We start from the raw sequence: 11,982 nt of genomic DNA, 5'->3' as shown, positions 1-11,982 counted from the left end.
AAAGGCCAAAGAGTCTTAGTTTTACTGATGGGTAGAAAATCAGACTACTTCGTGGTAGTGCTGGGACGATACGCTTTTCTCCTGATTTGATTCTTTAACGATGTTGCCGATTCAGTTTGCTTTTTTGACCATGTGAAAAAGTTGAATAATAATGTCTACAGATTATATCAGGAGCCATATTTTCCCAAAAAGCAAATCATGTAAGTCAGTTTGTAGGATTTATTCAGGGGATCTGACATCAAGTTACTAGATAGTCAAAGAAAAAAAATGTCACCCTCTGCTGGAGAAAAGCAGTAACTTTTTTTATTCGACTCAGCCTAAAAAAAATGAAGTATTCAAATAAAAAATAAAAATCTGAACAAAAACATCCTGATTTAAAAATTGTAAAACAAAAATGATTTTACACATGTGAATTGATTTTTTCTCCACCTCCCTAGTGTTGAGCTCATGTTGTGTCTTCATAAGTGATCCTTCACTGCTGATACTGGGTAGGTCACATTGGAGGTCTTTAAGCAAGAAATGTTGGAAGTAGATCAAACATTTTCAGTCTGAAATATGCAATTTTAAGTAGTTTTTGATTTTGGAAGACATTTCAGGACCCCCCTGTCAGTGTTTTGTGACCTTTGAGGGCGTCCCCACCATGACTTTGGGAACCACTGAATAAGGCTACCTTTACATCTTGCAGGATTTGTGTAAAAATTGGCATCTACTGTAAACAGAAAACAGTGTCTGTGTCAGTGTGTTATTGTCTTCAGGAAAAAAAGTGTAACATCTAAAGCAGACCAAAAATATGAGAAAACTTTCTCTAGAACTGTTTAAATTTTGCATCAAATGTTTCTAAATTGAAATTTCAAGCTTTTCTCTCTACCTCCTGACACCGCCATGTCTCCTCTGAGGCTCTCAGCGCTTCGATATGACGATGAGCAGAGCTAACAGAAGGACGCCGGCCGATCCCTGAAGCCCTCCAAACACAACTCTCTGTTGGTGCACGTTCAGCTCGTGGACAGCACGCAGCAGATGGACCAAACCATGCCATCAAGTGGAAAATAGACCTGTTGTGTTGTCACAGAGACAAGTTAGTCTGCCAGTCGGTACCACCAGAGGAAACCCAGAGGGGAAGGAGGGGGTTTGAGCACAAAGCTGCAGCAACAAAGGGAAACGTTAATTCTTAGTGTGCAATCACTCAATCAAGAGTTAACAAGATCATAAAGACGGTGTTTGTTTCTCTGTCAGACGAACGAGCCACGCATGGAGCACATTCTCCAAACCTTCTCCAAAGGTGTTTTTATTCACACCTGTGCTCCAAACTATGAAAAACAAACATCACTGTGTTTTATAGGAGTGATAGATACTGTAATTTGGAAGTTATGCACCCTCTGTTCCATTCACACAGCTAAATATCCTGACTCACTGCTGCCACCTTGTGTTAGGTTTGAGTCATGATACCAACAAGTTAAAAGAAATGAGCTCCAGTGCTTTGACATTTCAGTCTAGTTCTTGGAAATTTGAAGACTTGAAACCAAAATTTGTGTCATTCATTTCTTTAATCTTACAATCTATTAATAATGGCACTGAAACAACTCATATTCTAAATCAAGCTTTCATTAACAATTTCTGTTTAGTGCACAAACAAAAACCAAAGTATGTCTAGAATCATCTCATTAAACTACATTTGGACTATACATAGGTTACTGGTATAAAGCCTAAGCTCTTTACATTCTGCAGATACCCAACAACTCCTACAGCTGATGTCTTTAAATGAATGGATTTATCATGATATGAAAATGTGAGAGTTTAAAAATAACATCAGAGGACATAAGGCCAGAGGATAAGAAATATCTGGGTCTTGAAATGTTGTTTGAAGGTCAAAAACGTCTGAATATGGAAAATAAAATCATGATCAAACCCAGGTCCTGATCCTGACATAAAAACATACCGACATATTTTCCCCATATTGCCCTCTATTGGAGAACATTTTCCTTGGTCAACAGCAGAGTTTATTGATGTTTACTTAGCACGTTACTCTGCAGAAAACTGACCACTGATCATCTGGGATCCAGAGACACCTGAGTGACAGGTGAGGTTTGTTTTCATCAGTCTGTGATGATGGAACAAGAATGTTTGAGCACACTTTACAGAAAACATTGAACAGAAAATGTTGTATCCCTAAATAAAAAATTTATGTAGTTGTTGAATTGTAACAGTAACAGATCATGTTTTTTGCTTTGGAATTCCACTGGTTTAATTTAGCACATTTAACATTTCTGATGTTCCTTTAAAGTCTTTTTGTATTTAAGGTAATTACCATGTTTTCCAAGCTACAAGTTGCACTTTTTTCACAGTTGGCCTGGTTCTACAACTTATTGTCAGGTGCAACTTCTATACCAAACAAATAAGGTGCTGTGTTATTGGATACTTTTATTGAAAACAGTAGCTTAATTCAGACATGAGGAATATCAATGAGTGAATATCTCTACGGCCTTGACGGCACTGCACGCTGACGGGAGTGAGTGAGATGATCCCACATTGAGAAGAGAAACTGAAACTTAAGTATGGTCACTGATATGTGGTGCTGTCGGAAAATATTTGAACTTAATACACAAATAGTTACTTATCAAAATTTATATGTAAATGGTTCTCTCTAGTAATACTGTAAACAAACCAAATCATTTTAAAGAAATGCAACCAGTGCAACTTATACATGTTTTTTTGTCTTTATGACGCCTTTTTTGACTAAAACGACTTAGAGTCCATAAAAATGGTACACAAGCAGAATAAATTAGCAGTTTTATTAGACCTCATGGGTAGCTTTAATTTACAAACCTTTGAGGTAATCAGAAGACAAAAATGTCCTCTCAAAAAAAAAACCTGCTATAAAAACATAACGGATAAATTTTTCAACTTTTGTGGCCCAAATTCTTCAATTCACTTTAGTCCTAATCAAAAATACCAAATATTCAATCACTTATATTATTTTAATCCTTTAAATGCACATTTGTATTTATTATAAAGTTGTTTTTGTGGCTTGGAAATGTGTTTTGTTTAACGATGTACAATGGGAAAATTATCCCATCTCATGGTAAACAGTTAAAATGCAAAATTGTTCTATTTTTCTCCAAAATAAAAACCTTTAATTAGAGAATGTACTATTATATTTTGTAGTGACTTCCGTTTTAAAAATCAAAGTTATAATGGAACTCTATGGGACATTTTTGTTCTCTGTTTACCTGAAAGGGTTCGTAAATACAGAATATGGCACTGCAAAAAGAAAAGAAAAAAGAATAGATCAAAGCTAATTTATTATTATCATTATTATTATTATTATTATTATTATTATTATTATTATTATCATTATCATTATTATTATTATTATTTAAGCTTGATATTTACAAAAAAATTTCCCAGCCCTTCAACATTTATTACATGGAAATTAACTTTTTATTTTTATTCTTTTTTTTTTTTTTTTTTACCCAAAAACAGCAATATCATGTAATGTAAAATTATATATATATATATATATATATATATATATATATATATATATATATATATATATATATATATATATATATATATATACATATATAAATTTGGTGTTTTCAGTTAGGTCTGAAGTTGATTGAAAGATTTGAGCAATAAAAAGTAGAAGAAATATCAATCTGTTATGTTTTCATAGCAGTATTTGATATAGCACATATTTGTCAGATGTTTATTATTATTTATTAAAAATCTGAAATTTTAATTTGAAGATTTCCATAAAAACCTTCTTATTAAATATCAGTCTATGTAGAGTAACAGCCAAAATTACAGCCAAAAATCATGCAAAAGAAAAAAAAGTACCTGACAGAAGAAAAATGTCCCTGATTACCCTTGAGGGTTAATACAGGGAAGAAGTGACGACAGTCTTTGTATCTCATAATTTAATATTTCATGTATAGTTCACACACCGTATGATTGAGTAAGTGCATTGGACATTTTACAGGTACATTTTACAAAAGAGATTTTACGTGTTTGATGGAAAAAAGGTCCTGATTAATTCCTAAACCCCTCTCACACACACACACAAACTGAGCGTGCAATGAGCGTGTACTGTATGTATCAATATCATAAGTTAAAGGGTCGTTTCTGTTGCAACACAAAACACACAAACACTTGCTCACTAATCCCAGGCGGCATCTAGCCACGCTGACAGTATTAACATTACTACGCGTGTGAGAAACAAAGCTGGTTGCTGAAAAAGTGTGAGGTGTGAGGATAATCCTGAGGAACACGCTCAGCTTTCTTATCCTCATTGCACCGTGATGGCAGTAGAAGACGGTGTTTGGAGATATTTGGGTGAATTATCCTTTAAAACTAACATAAACATGCAAACTGAAATGTTCAATTAAACTCAAACATTGTTTTAATGTTTCTAAATGAAACATAAGATAAATGTTTTTTAATTGTACACACAAAGTAAGGTGTGTACTTCGTTTGGCAGACAAACGTTGCTGTACATAAGTTAGAACAGCTTCCAAAAAGCCACATTTTAAAACATATTACAACACTGAAGGATTTACAAAAAGAGCAAAAGTGACATCATTTAGACGTGTGGCAGCAATCCTAAAATAAAAATAAAAAAATCATGGCTTTTTTCAGTCAGTTGCAAATATTTCTTCAGCTCTTGAATGTTTAACTTTAAGCACATTAAAGTGAGGTCTTTTGTTTCTGACACAAAAAGTTGAGTGCAAAACATCCAGGTCTTTCTTGGATTGTCTTGAGACTGTTAAGACTTTTTATTTAGAGTAACTCACATGTCTTTTTCTGGAGCTGAGGGTGACTGCTCTGACAAAGACACCTGAAAAAAAAAAAGAAAAGAGGAGAAATGATGGTTTGAACTCGACCTGCTTCATCTGCTGCTAAAACGTGTGATAGACAGTTCTGGCTGTTAACAAGTCAGAAGCTTATAAATACATAAACAGCTGCAATTACCTGTGAGATTGATGGCCCTTGTGTTATATCTGGAGATTGATAAAGGGAGCGAACCCCAGCACATCCTGAAGAAGCACCAGAGCCCTCTGCAAAGGCGGCTCCACATCTATCACTACGTTGCGTTTCCGTAGAGGATCCAGACTGGACTCGGTCACATTGTGGCAGTGATTCACCTTCAGGGACTGCAGCTTGGGGCAGTACTCTGCGAGCGTCCTACAAGCACAGCATCAAGGATCTCAAGGATGGTTGCACAAGTGAAAGTGTGAGCAAAGTTAGCTGGACTCAACTTGAAAATAAGATATCATGTACCTGATGGACTGGTTCCTGACCCGCAGGCAACCCGTCAGGTCCAGCTGCTCCAGGCTCCTGCAGTTTTTGGCCACTTCTTCCACTGACTCGTCAGTGATGTTCGCATTCACCGCCAATGACAGAGACCTCAGCTTCAGACACTTCTTAGCCAGGTAGCAGATGGCGTCGTCCTTGAGCTGGCGGCAGGCAGTGAGGTCGATCGACTCGAGCCCCCCGCAGTGGTCAGCGAGGCTTCGCAGGGACAGGCTGTCCACCCACTCGCAGTGTGCCAGGCCCAGGTGCTGCAAGTGTGTGCAACTCAAGGACACAGCCACCAGGGAGTGTCGGGTGAGCCAAGCACACCCGCTCATGTCCACTCGCTGTAGATGCTGGTTCTGGCCGATCACTGGCAGCAGCTCCTTGTCCGTCACCCAGTCTGAGCAGTTCTGCAAAGACAAGCTGTGGAGGACTTTGTTGTCTTTCAACATGGAGCAAAATGCTTCTTTAGGAATGGATGGCCCGATCTGTGAATGTCAAAAACAAAGCATTACACAGACATTTCAACAACACCTCTCAGTAGTTAAAATCTGCTGAAATCTTAGTTCAGAGGACTCACCGGGGACAGGTCAAAGGTCCTACAGTTTGCTAGATACACCTGGATGAGGCTGTGGAACTGTTTGCTCACCCTCTGCAGACTGACGAGGTGTTGAAGTGGCAAGTAGCATAAAATATGTGGGACAAGCACATCCTCCCAGGGCAAGTCCAACAGATCACATCTGAAAGAATGCAAAGCTGCTGAACTTTGATACTGAGCGCAGAAGTAAAGCAGTTCACAGGAAACTATCAATTAAACGTTAAAGCACGTTACAAGCCTGGCATGAGGTGAATTTTACCAAGTTAGCGGCACAGTACAGTATATAGAAATTTAATACAATTCTATATCTAATTTAAGAAGTTTGAATGCTATAAATAAATAACAGCGACCGCAACCGGCGACCCATCTCAGGTTGTTTTTACTTGACAGCTATCGCTGCTAGCTGAGGAGCTAGCATGCCGGGCCACCTTTCTAAAGTATTTTAAATGCAACGCTCAATTTTTAAAGGTGTTTACGTGGGTGTCTTAGCCTCTTCGTCCATCCTTTCTCTTCAGTGTTAAACAGAGACTCGTTGGTTTCCCCATAAATTCCAAATTAACGTATTATTCGTTAGCATCTTGCGAGCACTTGAGGTGTAACCCAAACCTAATGATGCCTTCAGGTACCGTCGGGAGAGTCAAGAACGGTATCAGCAGGGAACATATCGGCATAGAAAATGTTGTAAGTATGAGGAGAAAAAGCGTTAAGAGAATGAACAGCGTATTTCTGGTTTAACAGAAAAATGTGAGCTCATTCTAATTAATCAGTTTTACTTTTATATTTTATTTTATTTTTCATTTTTTGCAGCAAAAAAGCAAAAGTTTAGATTCCAAGCCACCCTACTTTTTTTTTTTTTAAAGAAAACAACATACACTATCCTTTCGATAAACCTACATTGTTTTATTTTGAGTTTTTTTAACCGAATTATACTGATTAAATGTTTGAACTTGAGTAAAACATGATTAGTTGACTTGGTGTCGTTTTTATTGGAAGCTGGACGTTTACGTTCACTTAGAACCCTGAACGCACCAATGGCATCTTTCCTGTTTAACGTCAGCATTCAATTTACACAGCCCGCACAGCCCACATGATATTATTACGTATTATTTCAGAAAAAAAAGCTTCAGTTGAGTCCAAAAATGGTGTATTTAAAAGCACCGTAGATGTGTTACAATAAGCTGACAAAGAAAAAGTAATTTATAAATTATACAATAATTCCACCGCTGATGTGTTTGGGGGCCAAGTAGGCGCCTTTGCAGCACATTGTAAACACAATCGTTTTGAAAACTTCACAAAATAAACAATAGTTCTAACACTTCTTTCATTGTTTGTCTCATCCACAAAAGGAGACAGTACCTCCAAAGTGTGTTGCCCTGCGGACCTGTTTAAAGGATGTTTATTATAAATATTTTATCCCCCAGTGACAACACTCTGTTTCCATATTAGCAGCCAGTTCCCGGGGATACATGTGTTAAACAAATGACCATCCTGCCAGCTCACCTCTGCCCAGGAGAACAATGAAGTCAGTCATGCTGAACAATTGCTGACCCATGAGTTATGTTTCAGTGAATGAGACGAGCCAACAGGATAGCTGAGTGAAAACTCACTCTTGACTGACTACAATCCTATTTACAAGCCCGCACAGAGTACAAGCATGGGGAATAAATCAATCTATGATTTCTCTGTTGAGAATCTGGATGGACAGATGGTTCCGCTCTGTAACTACAGGGGGAAGGTGCTGCTCATCATCAACGTCGCCACCTTCTGAGGGTCAACTATAGAGGAGGTAATAATCTGCGAGAGAGATGATTGATCACACTCAGATTACTACATCACACCACACATAATTTCTGTGTGAGTTTTATTGAAGAGGTATTTGACTATTGTGTCTTCTTCCTTTCAGTACCACAGACTGAATGCACTGATGGAAATGTTTGGTGACCTCAACTTTACTGTATTGGCATTCACATGCAACCAATTTGGCCTCCAGTCACCTGGTAGGTACACTCTATACCTCTAAACATATTTGTATTATAACTCCTTCCCATCACTGGATATCATTAATGGCTATGCTTGTCTATTTTCTTTAAATACTGAGATATGAACTGAAAAACTTTTATTTGTAGATTTAAATGGGTGGATTATGGGTTCAGCCAATGTTTTTTGTCATTCACAGACAAATTTAGTCATGATTATTGCTTTAAAGGATAATAAACTGATATGTTCATCGAGTGACCGTCAAAAAGATCATGTAGAAGCTTTACTGTGTGTTTCTTCCAGAGATGAATCATGAATCCCTTAATATTCTAAAGTACGTGAGACCTGGAGGAGGATTTGTGCCAAAGTTTCCCGTCTTTGGCAAAGTTGAAGTGAATGGTTTAAATGAGGAGCCTCTATTCACCTTTCTAAAGGTAAAGTGTGGTCTGGGGTTTGAATGTCAAGGATATTTTTTTTCGTGCATTTCTTTTTCATACCAACTGCTCCACCTGTCATTTTTCATTTGCCACAGGAATCTCTCCCTTTCGTGAACCCTGTGATTGGAGACATTAAGAAACTCTACTGGTCTCCAATCAAAGTCAATGACATACGATGGAATTTTGAAAAGTTCCTAATTACTGCAGATGGCATACCCTACAAAAGGTGAATAAAACCAATGGTCACAAGTTGAATTTAATATTTTCTCACTTTTATTCTTGCTCTAATGGTTTCTTTTCCTCCTCTTAGATATGAACTTCATTGCCCACTTGAGACAGTCGAGAAAGATATAGCTGATCTTCTTCGATGAGTCAGACTCTGTTTTAACCAGTGGCAGAGTGACGATCCCCCAGTAAATGCACTTGTGTACCTGAGCTGGATCTGATGGGAAGAGGAGCAGGCCTCGGATTTTTTGTGCATTCACTCTGAGAACTAGTTCCCTTCGGCCACTGGTGGATATTTTAACCACTATCATGCCTTTCTCCCATGTGATGACATCTGCTGTTCATAAATATATCAGAATAAACATAAAATGAATTAACACAATACAGTTCTGGTTGTTGTTTTTGAATTATTTATATGTATCTTAATTATTTCATTTAATGAAAAACTTTAACCGGTTCTTATGTTTATCGTATTCTACCATTCTGTTTTGTATGAGATTATGTTGGTCCTTACGCCGACCCATACTCCTAGTTGTGCGCATGCGTACATCTCAGTCTGTCAGTCAGTGGCAGCCAGTAAACATGGCGGGTGTTGTGTTTCGGCGGTGGGCCCAAGCCATCTCCAAAGGGAACGGTTCTGGCATTTCAGGCCTGTCGTCTGGTGTTAGGGCAGGTCAGTCGTGTGGAATTAAGCCGTAAATAAAACTATGTAAAAAAATTATCTTAAAATTCGCGCGAGGGTTTACAGTCGAAAGACTCGAATGCATGTCACCTTGACAGGCTAACGTTAGCAGATCGTATTGAATGGCTACCGCAGTTTTAACTGAGTGAAAGCTAGCTGTATAACTTTGTGTTTTCCTCTTTGTTATTTGCGTATGATGATTGAATTATGTCATGTTTAACTAACGTGAGTTTTGGTCTTTCAGCCTCCGGTACGTCAAAGGATATGATGCCTGGTCCCTATCCTAAGACCCCAGAAGAGAGAGCTGCTGCTGCAAAGAAGTACAACATGAGAGTTGAGGACTATGAACCACTTCCCGACAACGGCGAGGGGTGAGCTTTGTTTCTTAAGAAACACTTATTTTTAAACACTTTATTTATCATGTTTTTTCTATAAAAACATAATTAAAAAAAAAACAGGTACAGTGCAGAGAAAAAAACTAAAGTGAACATCACCGTACAGCCAAACAAAAAGAAAATTGACATGACAATTATTACAGAAGATACATACGTTTCAATGCTTTTCTGTTGGTGTTGTACTTGCAGAATGGGATGGTGGAAATGGGACCTATTTGCTTAAATTATATTGTACTATGGAGTGCCATGTTCTAAAAACTTGTGCATATCTTAACCTTTCAACATGTAGGAGCCAATATAATAATAATAATAATAATTGTTATTATTATTATTTAAATAATTAATGAACTTGTGAATTAATAGTAGTCAGTACAATATAATATTTTATCACTTCCCTTAAACAGGTCTTTAACCAAGGGGTAGGAGCAGATTTCCACAGTTTTAGAATACATCTCTTAGAAGTGACCAAATAAAGCAGTAATAGGATCAGGTGATCCATTTCTATAGACAGGAATATCAACAAAACACAAGAGAACAAAAGTTATGAAGCTTTGGTCACATCCAGAAATGGTGAGCTAGAGTGCTTTTCTGTTTTTCTGCCTCCATTACATAGGGGCAAAAGTTATGAAAAAAATCTTAAAACATGCTTCTAAGTATAATATTTCATAGAACAGTGGTAGAATACTTAACAACTTTCTGTCATTTTCTTTTTTTTATATAGCTTTGGTGATTATCCAAAGTTACCAGATAGATCCCAACAGGAGAGAGACCCCTGGTACAAGTGGGACCACCCTGATCTGAGGAGAAACTGGGGAGAGCCGGTAAGATACGGAGATGACTTAATGTCTTGGAGATGAATATTTGTCACAGATGTGCCTCAGATGTATCAAAGGTTTATCTGCCAACATGTGCCACAAATAATTATGTATAGCAGGATTTGTGCAGGCGTTAAATAAACATGGATCCTTTTTCCTGTAAATGTTCATTTTGGAGCTGTATTTAGCTTATAGGGTTTATCTTAAATGCATCAAAATGCTAGAGCTGTGTAGAAGTCATAAATGATTTATATGAGTGGTTGTCAAGAGTGATCAGTTTCAGTTTATGCAGTTTGTGTGACATTAAGTTATCAGAGACATGGTCCATTAGTCACACAATGATGGAACATGTTTTTTTTTTTTAGTTTTTAGGGGGAAACCAAAGTACTATTTCAGTTCTGTTGAGTTTGCCAGTAACAAATTGAAACTAATGTGTCTGGGGCTCTTTTAGATGCACTGGGACTTCGACATGTACATCAGGAACCGTGTAGACACCAGCCCCACCGTTGTGCCCTGGGCCACCATGTGCAAACAACTGTTTGGTTTCCTTGGTTTCATGCTGATCATGTTCTGCCTCGGGGAGAAATATCAAGCTTACCAGGCTGTTGTGAGTAGTGAAATGCTGGGGTTTCTTTTTCTGTCTCCATCTCTTTTTCTTACCTATAATTCATTTATTTATAAGCTGTATTGAAAAGAGAGTTTCAGCTGATTTAAGTTTTTGTGAGTACATGTGTCTGTTGAAGAAAACATTGATGTGTAATTATTGAATCACACACAGGACCAGAATTCTCTGCTCAGACGACAGGATCAAAGTTATAAGAACATGTCCGAAATCAATCCCTGTTCTCTAAATTGGATCAAGCAGAAATAGAGCACAAAATTAAACAACTCCTTATTAAGTTGGTAATTACTAAGAAGCTTAGAAGTATATTTTCCCTTGTAGTATTTAAAAGCTACCCCACTTGAGTTTTTCACACTGTAAATTTCCTTTAAAGTTTTTCACTTTTAAATTTTTAAATATAAAGGTGTCAGCCAAGCAGAGATGAGGCTGGACTTTGTGTCTTTGATTGTCTGATGCTCAATTCCTCAAAGAAATCCATTTAATAATGCTGTTGGTCATGAGCAAATATACTCCAATGAAAGAAGTTGAATATTTTACTTTTCTTGTATTTTAAATATGCTTTGCAATGTCTTTATGAAATAGATTCTATTTTTTAAATAAATGAGAAAAATGTGTTTTCTCTCTTACAGGGCCCAAAACAGTACCCCTATAACAACCTGTACCTGGAGAGAGGAGGAGATCCTAATAAGGAACCAGAAGAAGTCAAAAATTATGAAATCTAATGACCTAAACCTGAATCTACCTGTGTATATATATTTCTGTGAAGAATAAAGATGTTAACTCTTAAATCTCTCACTTTTGTTGCTCGTGTTTTTTTGTGTACAAAGAATTCAATACTGTAAAAAAAGGATCAATTCAAAGTGCCACATTCTTTTTTATAAATGCAAAGTATCTAAGTTACATATTTGTTGAGTTAAACGTGTCACTGAGGTTACT

General features: G+C 37.2%; 3 protein-coding genes across 3 annotated transcripts; 2 read left to right on the top strand and 1 right to left on the bottom strand.

The window, feature by feature from the left end:
- Positions 1-3,813: 3,813 nt before the first annotated feature.
- fbxl15 (F-box and leucine-rich repeat protein 15) lies at positions 3,814-6,520 on the bottom strand. Its single transcript, XM_074663365.1, has 5 exons — positions 6,370-6,520; positions 5,876-6,035; positions 5,281-5,783; positions 4,972-5,184; positions 3,814-4,837 (listed from the first exon to the last, which is right to left on the bottom strand). Exons 1-4 carry the CDS (start codon positions 6,393-6,395, stop codon positions 4,995-4,997), a joined length of 879 nt encoding a protein of 292 aa, XP_074519466.1. The 5' UTR covers positions 6,396-6,520; the 3' UTR covers positions 3,814-4,837; positions 4,972-4,994.
- Positions 6,521-7,547: 1,027 nt separating this feature from the next.
- On the top strand, positions 7,548-8,678 carry gpx9 (glutathione peroxidase 9). The gene is made up of 5 exons (XM_074663461.1): positions 7,548-7,679; positions 7,797-7,890; positions 8,174-8,304; positions 8,403-8,533; positions 8,618-8,678. Exons 1-5 carry the CDS (start codon positions 7,548-7,550, stop codon positions 8,676-8,678), a joined length of 549 nt encoding a protein of 182 aa, XP_074519562.1.
- Positions 8,679-9,065: 387 nt separating this feature from the next.
- Positions 9,066-11,838, top strand: ndufb8 (NADH:ubiquinone oxidoreductase subunit B8). The gene is made up of 5 exons (XM_074663440.1): positions 9,066-9,205; positions 9,459-9,585; positions 10,331-10,430; positions 10,876-11,031; positions 11,676-11,838. Exons 1-5 carry the CDS (start codon positions 9,073-9,075, stop codon positions 11,766-11,768), a joined length of 609 nt encoding a protein of 202 aa, XP_074519541.1. The 5' UTR covers positions 9,066-9,072; the 3' UTR covers positions 11,769-11,838.
- The last annotated feature ends 144 nt before the right edge of the window (positions 11,839-11,982 follow it).

This window comes from Halichoeres trimaculatus, unplaced genomic scaffold (genome assembly GCF_033239565.1).
Source record: "Halichoeres trimaculatus isolate MK-OKI-2021-1 unplaced genomic scaffold, fHalTri1.1 fHalTri1_scaffold_23, whole genome shotgun sequence".
In the NCBI taxonomy this organism is placed as follows: Eukaryota; Metazoa; Chordata; class Actinopteri; order Labriformes; family Labridae; genus Halichoeres; species Halichoeres trimaculatus.
Note: the sequence above shows the minus strand (reverse complement) of the source record. Positions and strands in the feature narration are given on the sequence as shown.

Excerpts from the sequence above, each read along its gene's own strand:
- fbxl15 (XM_074663365.1), bottom strand. The coding sequence starts at position 6,395 with ATGGACGAAGAGGCTAAGACACCCAC. Across the intron at positions 5,784-5,875 it reads GGACCTTTGACCTGTCCCCG|ATCGGGCCATCCATTCCTAA; the intron begins GTGAGTCCTCTG and ends TGACATTCACAG. Across the intron at positions 5,185-5,280 it reads GTCAGGAACCAGTCCATCAG|GACGCTCGCAGAGTACTGCC; the intron begins GTACATGATATC and ends CTGTGCTTGTAG.
- ndufb8 (XM_074663440.1), top strand. The coding sequence starts at position 9,073 with ATGCGTACATCTCAGTCTGTCAGTCAGTGGCAGCCAGTAAACATGGCG. Across the intron at positions 9,206-9,458 it reads GTCGTCTGGTGTTAGGGCAG|CCTCCGGTACGTCAAAGGAT; the intron begins GTCAGTCGTGTG and ends TTGGTCTTTCAG. Across the intron at positions 11,032-11,675 it reads ATCAAGCTTACCAGGCTGTT|GGCCCAAAACAGTACCCCTA; the intron begins GTGAGTAGTGAA and ends TCTCTCTTACAG.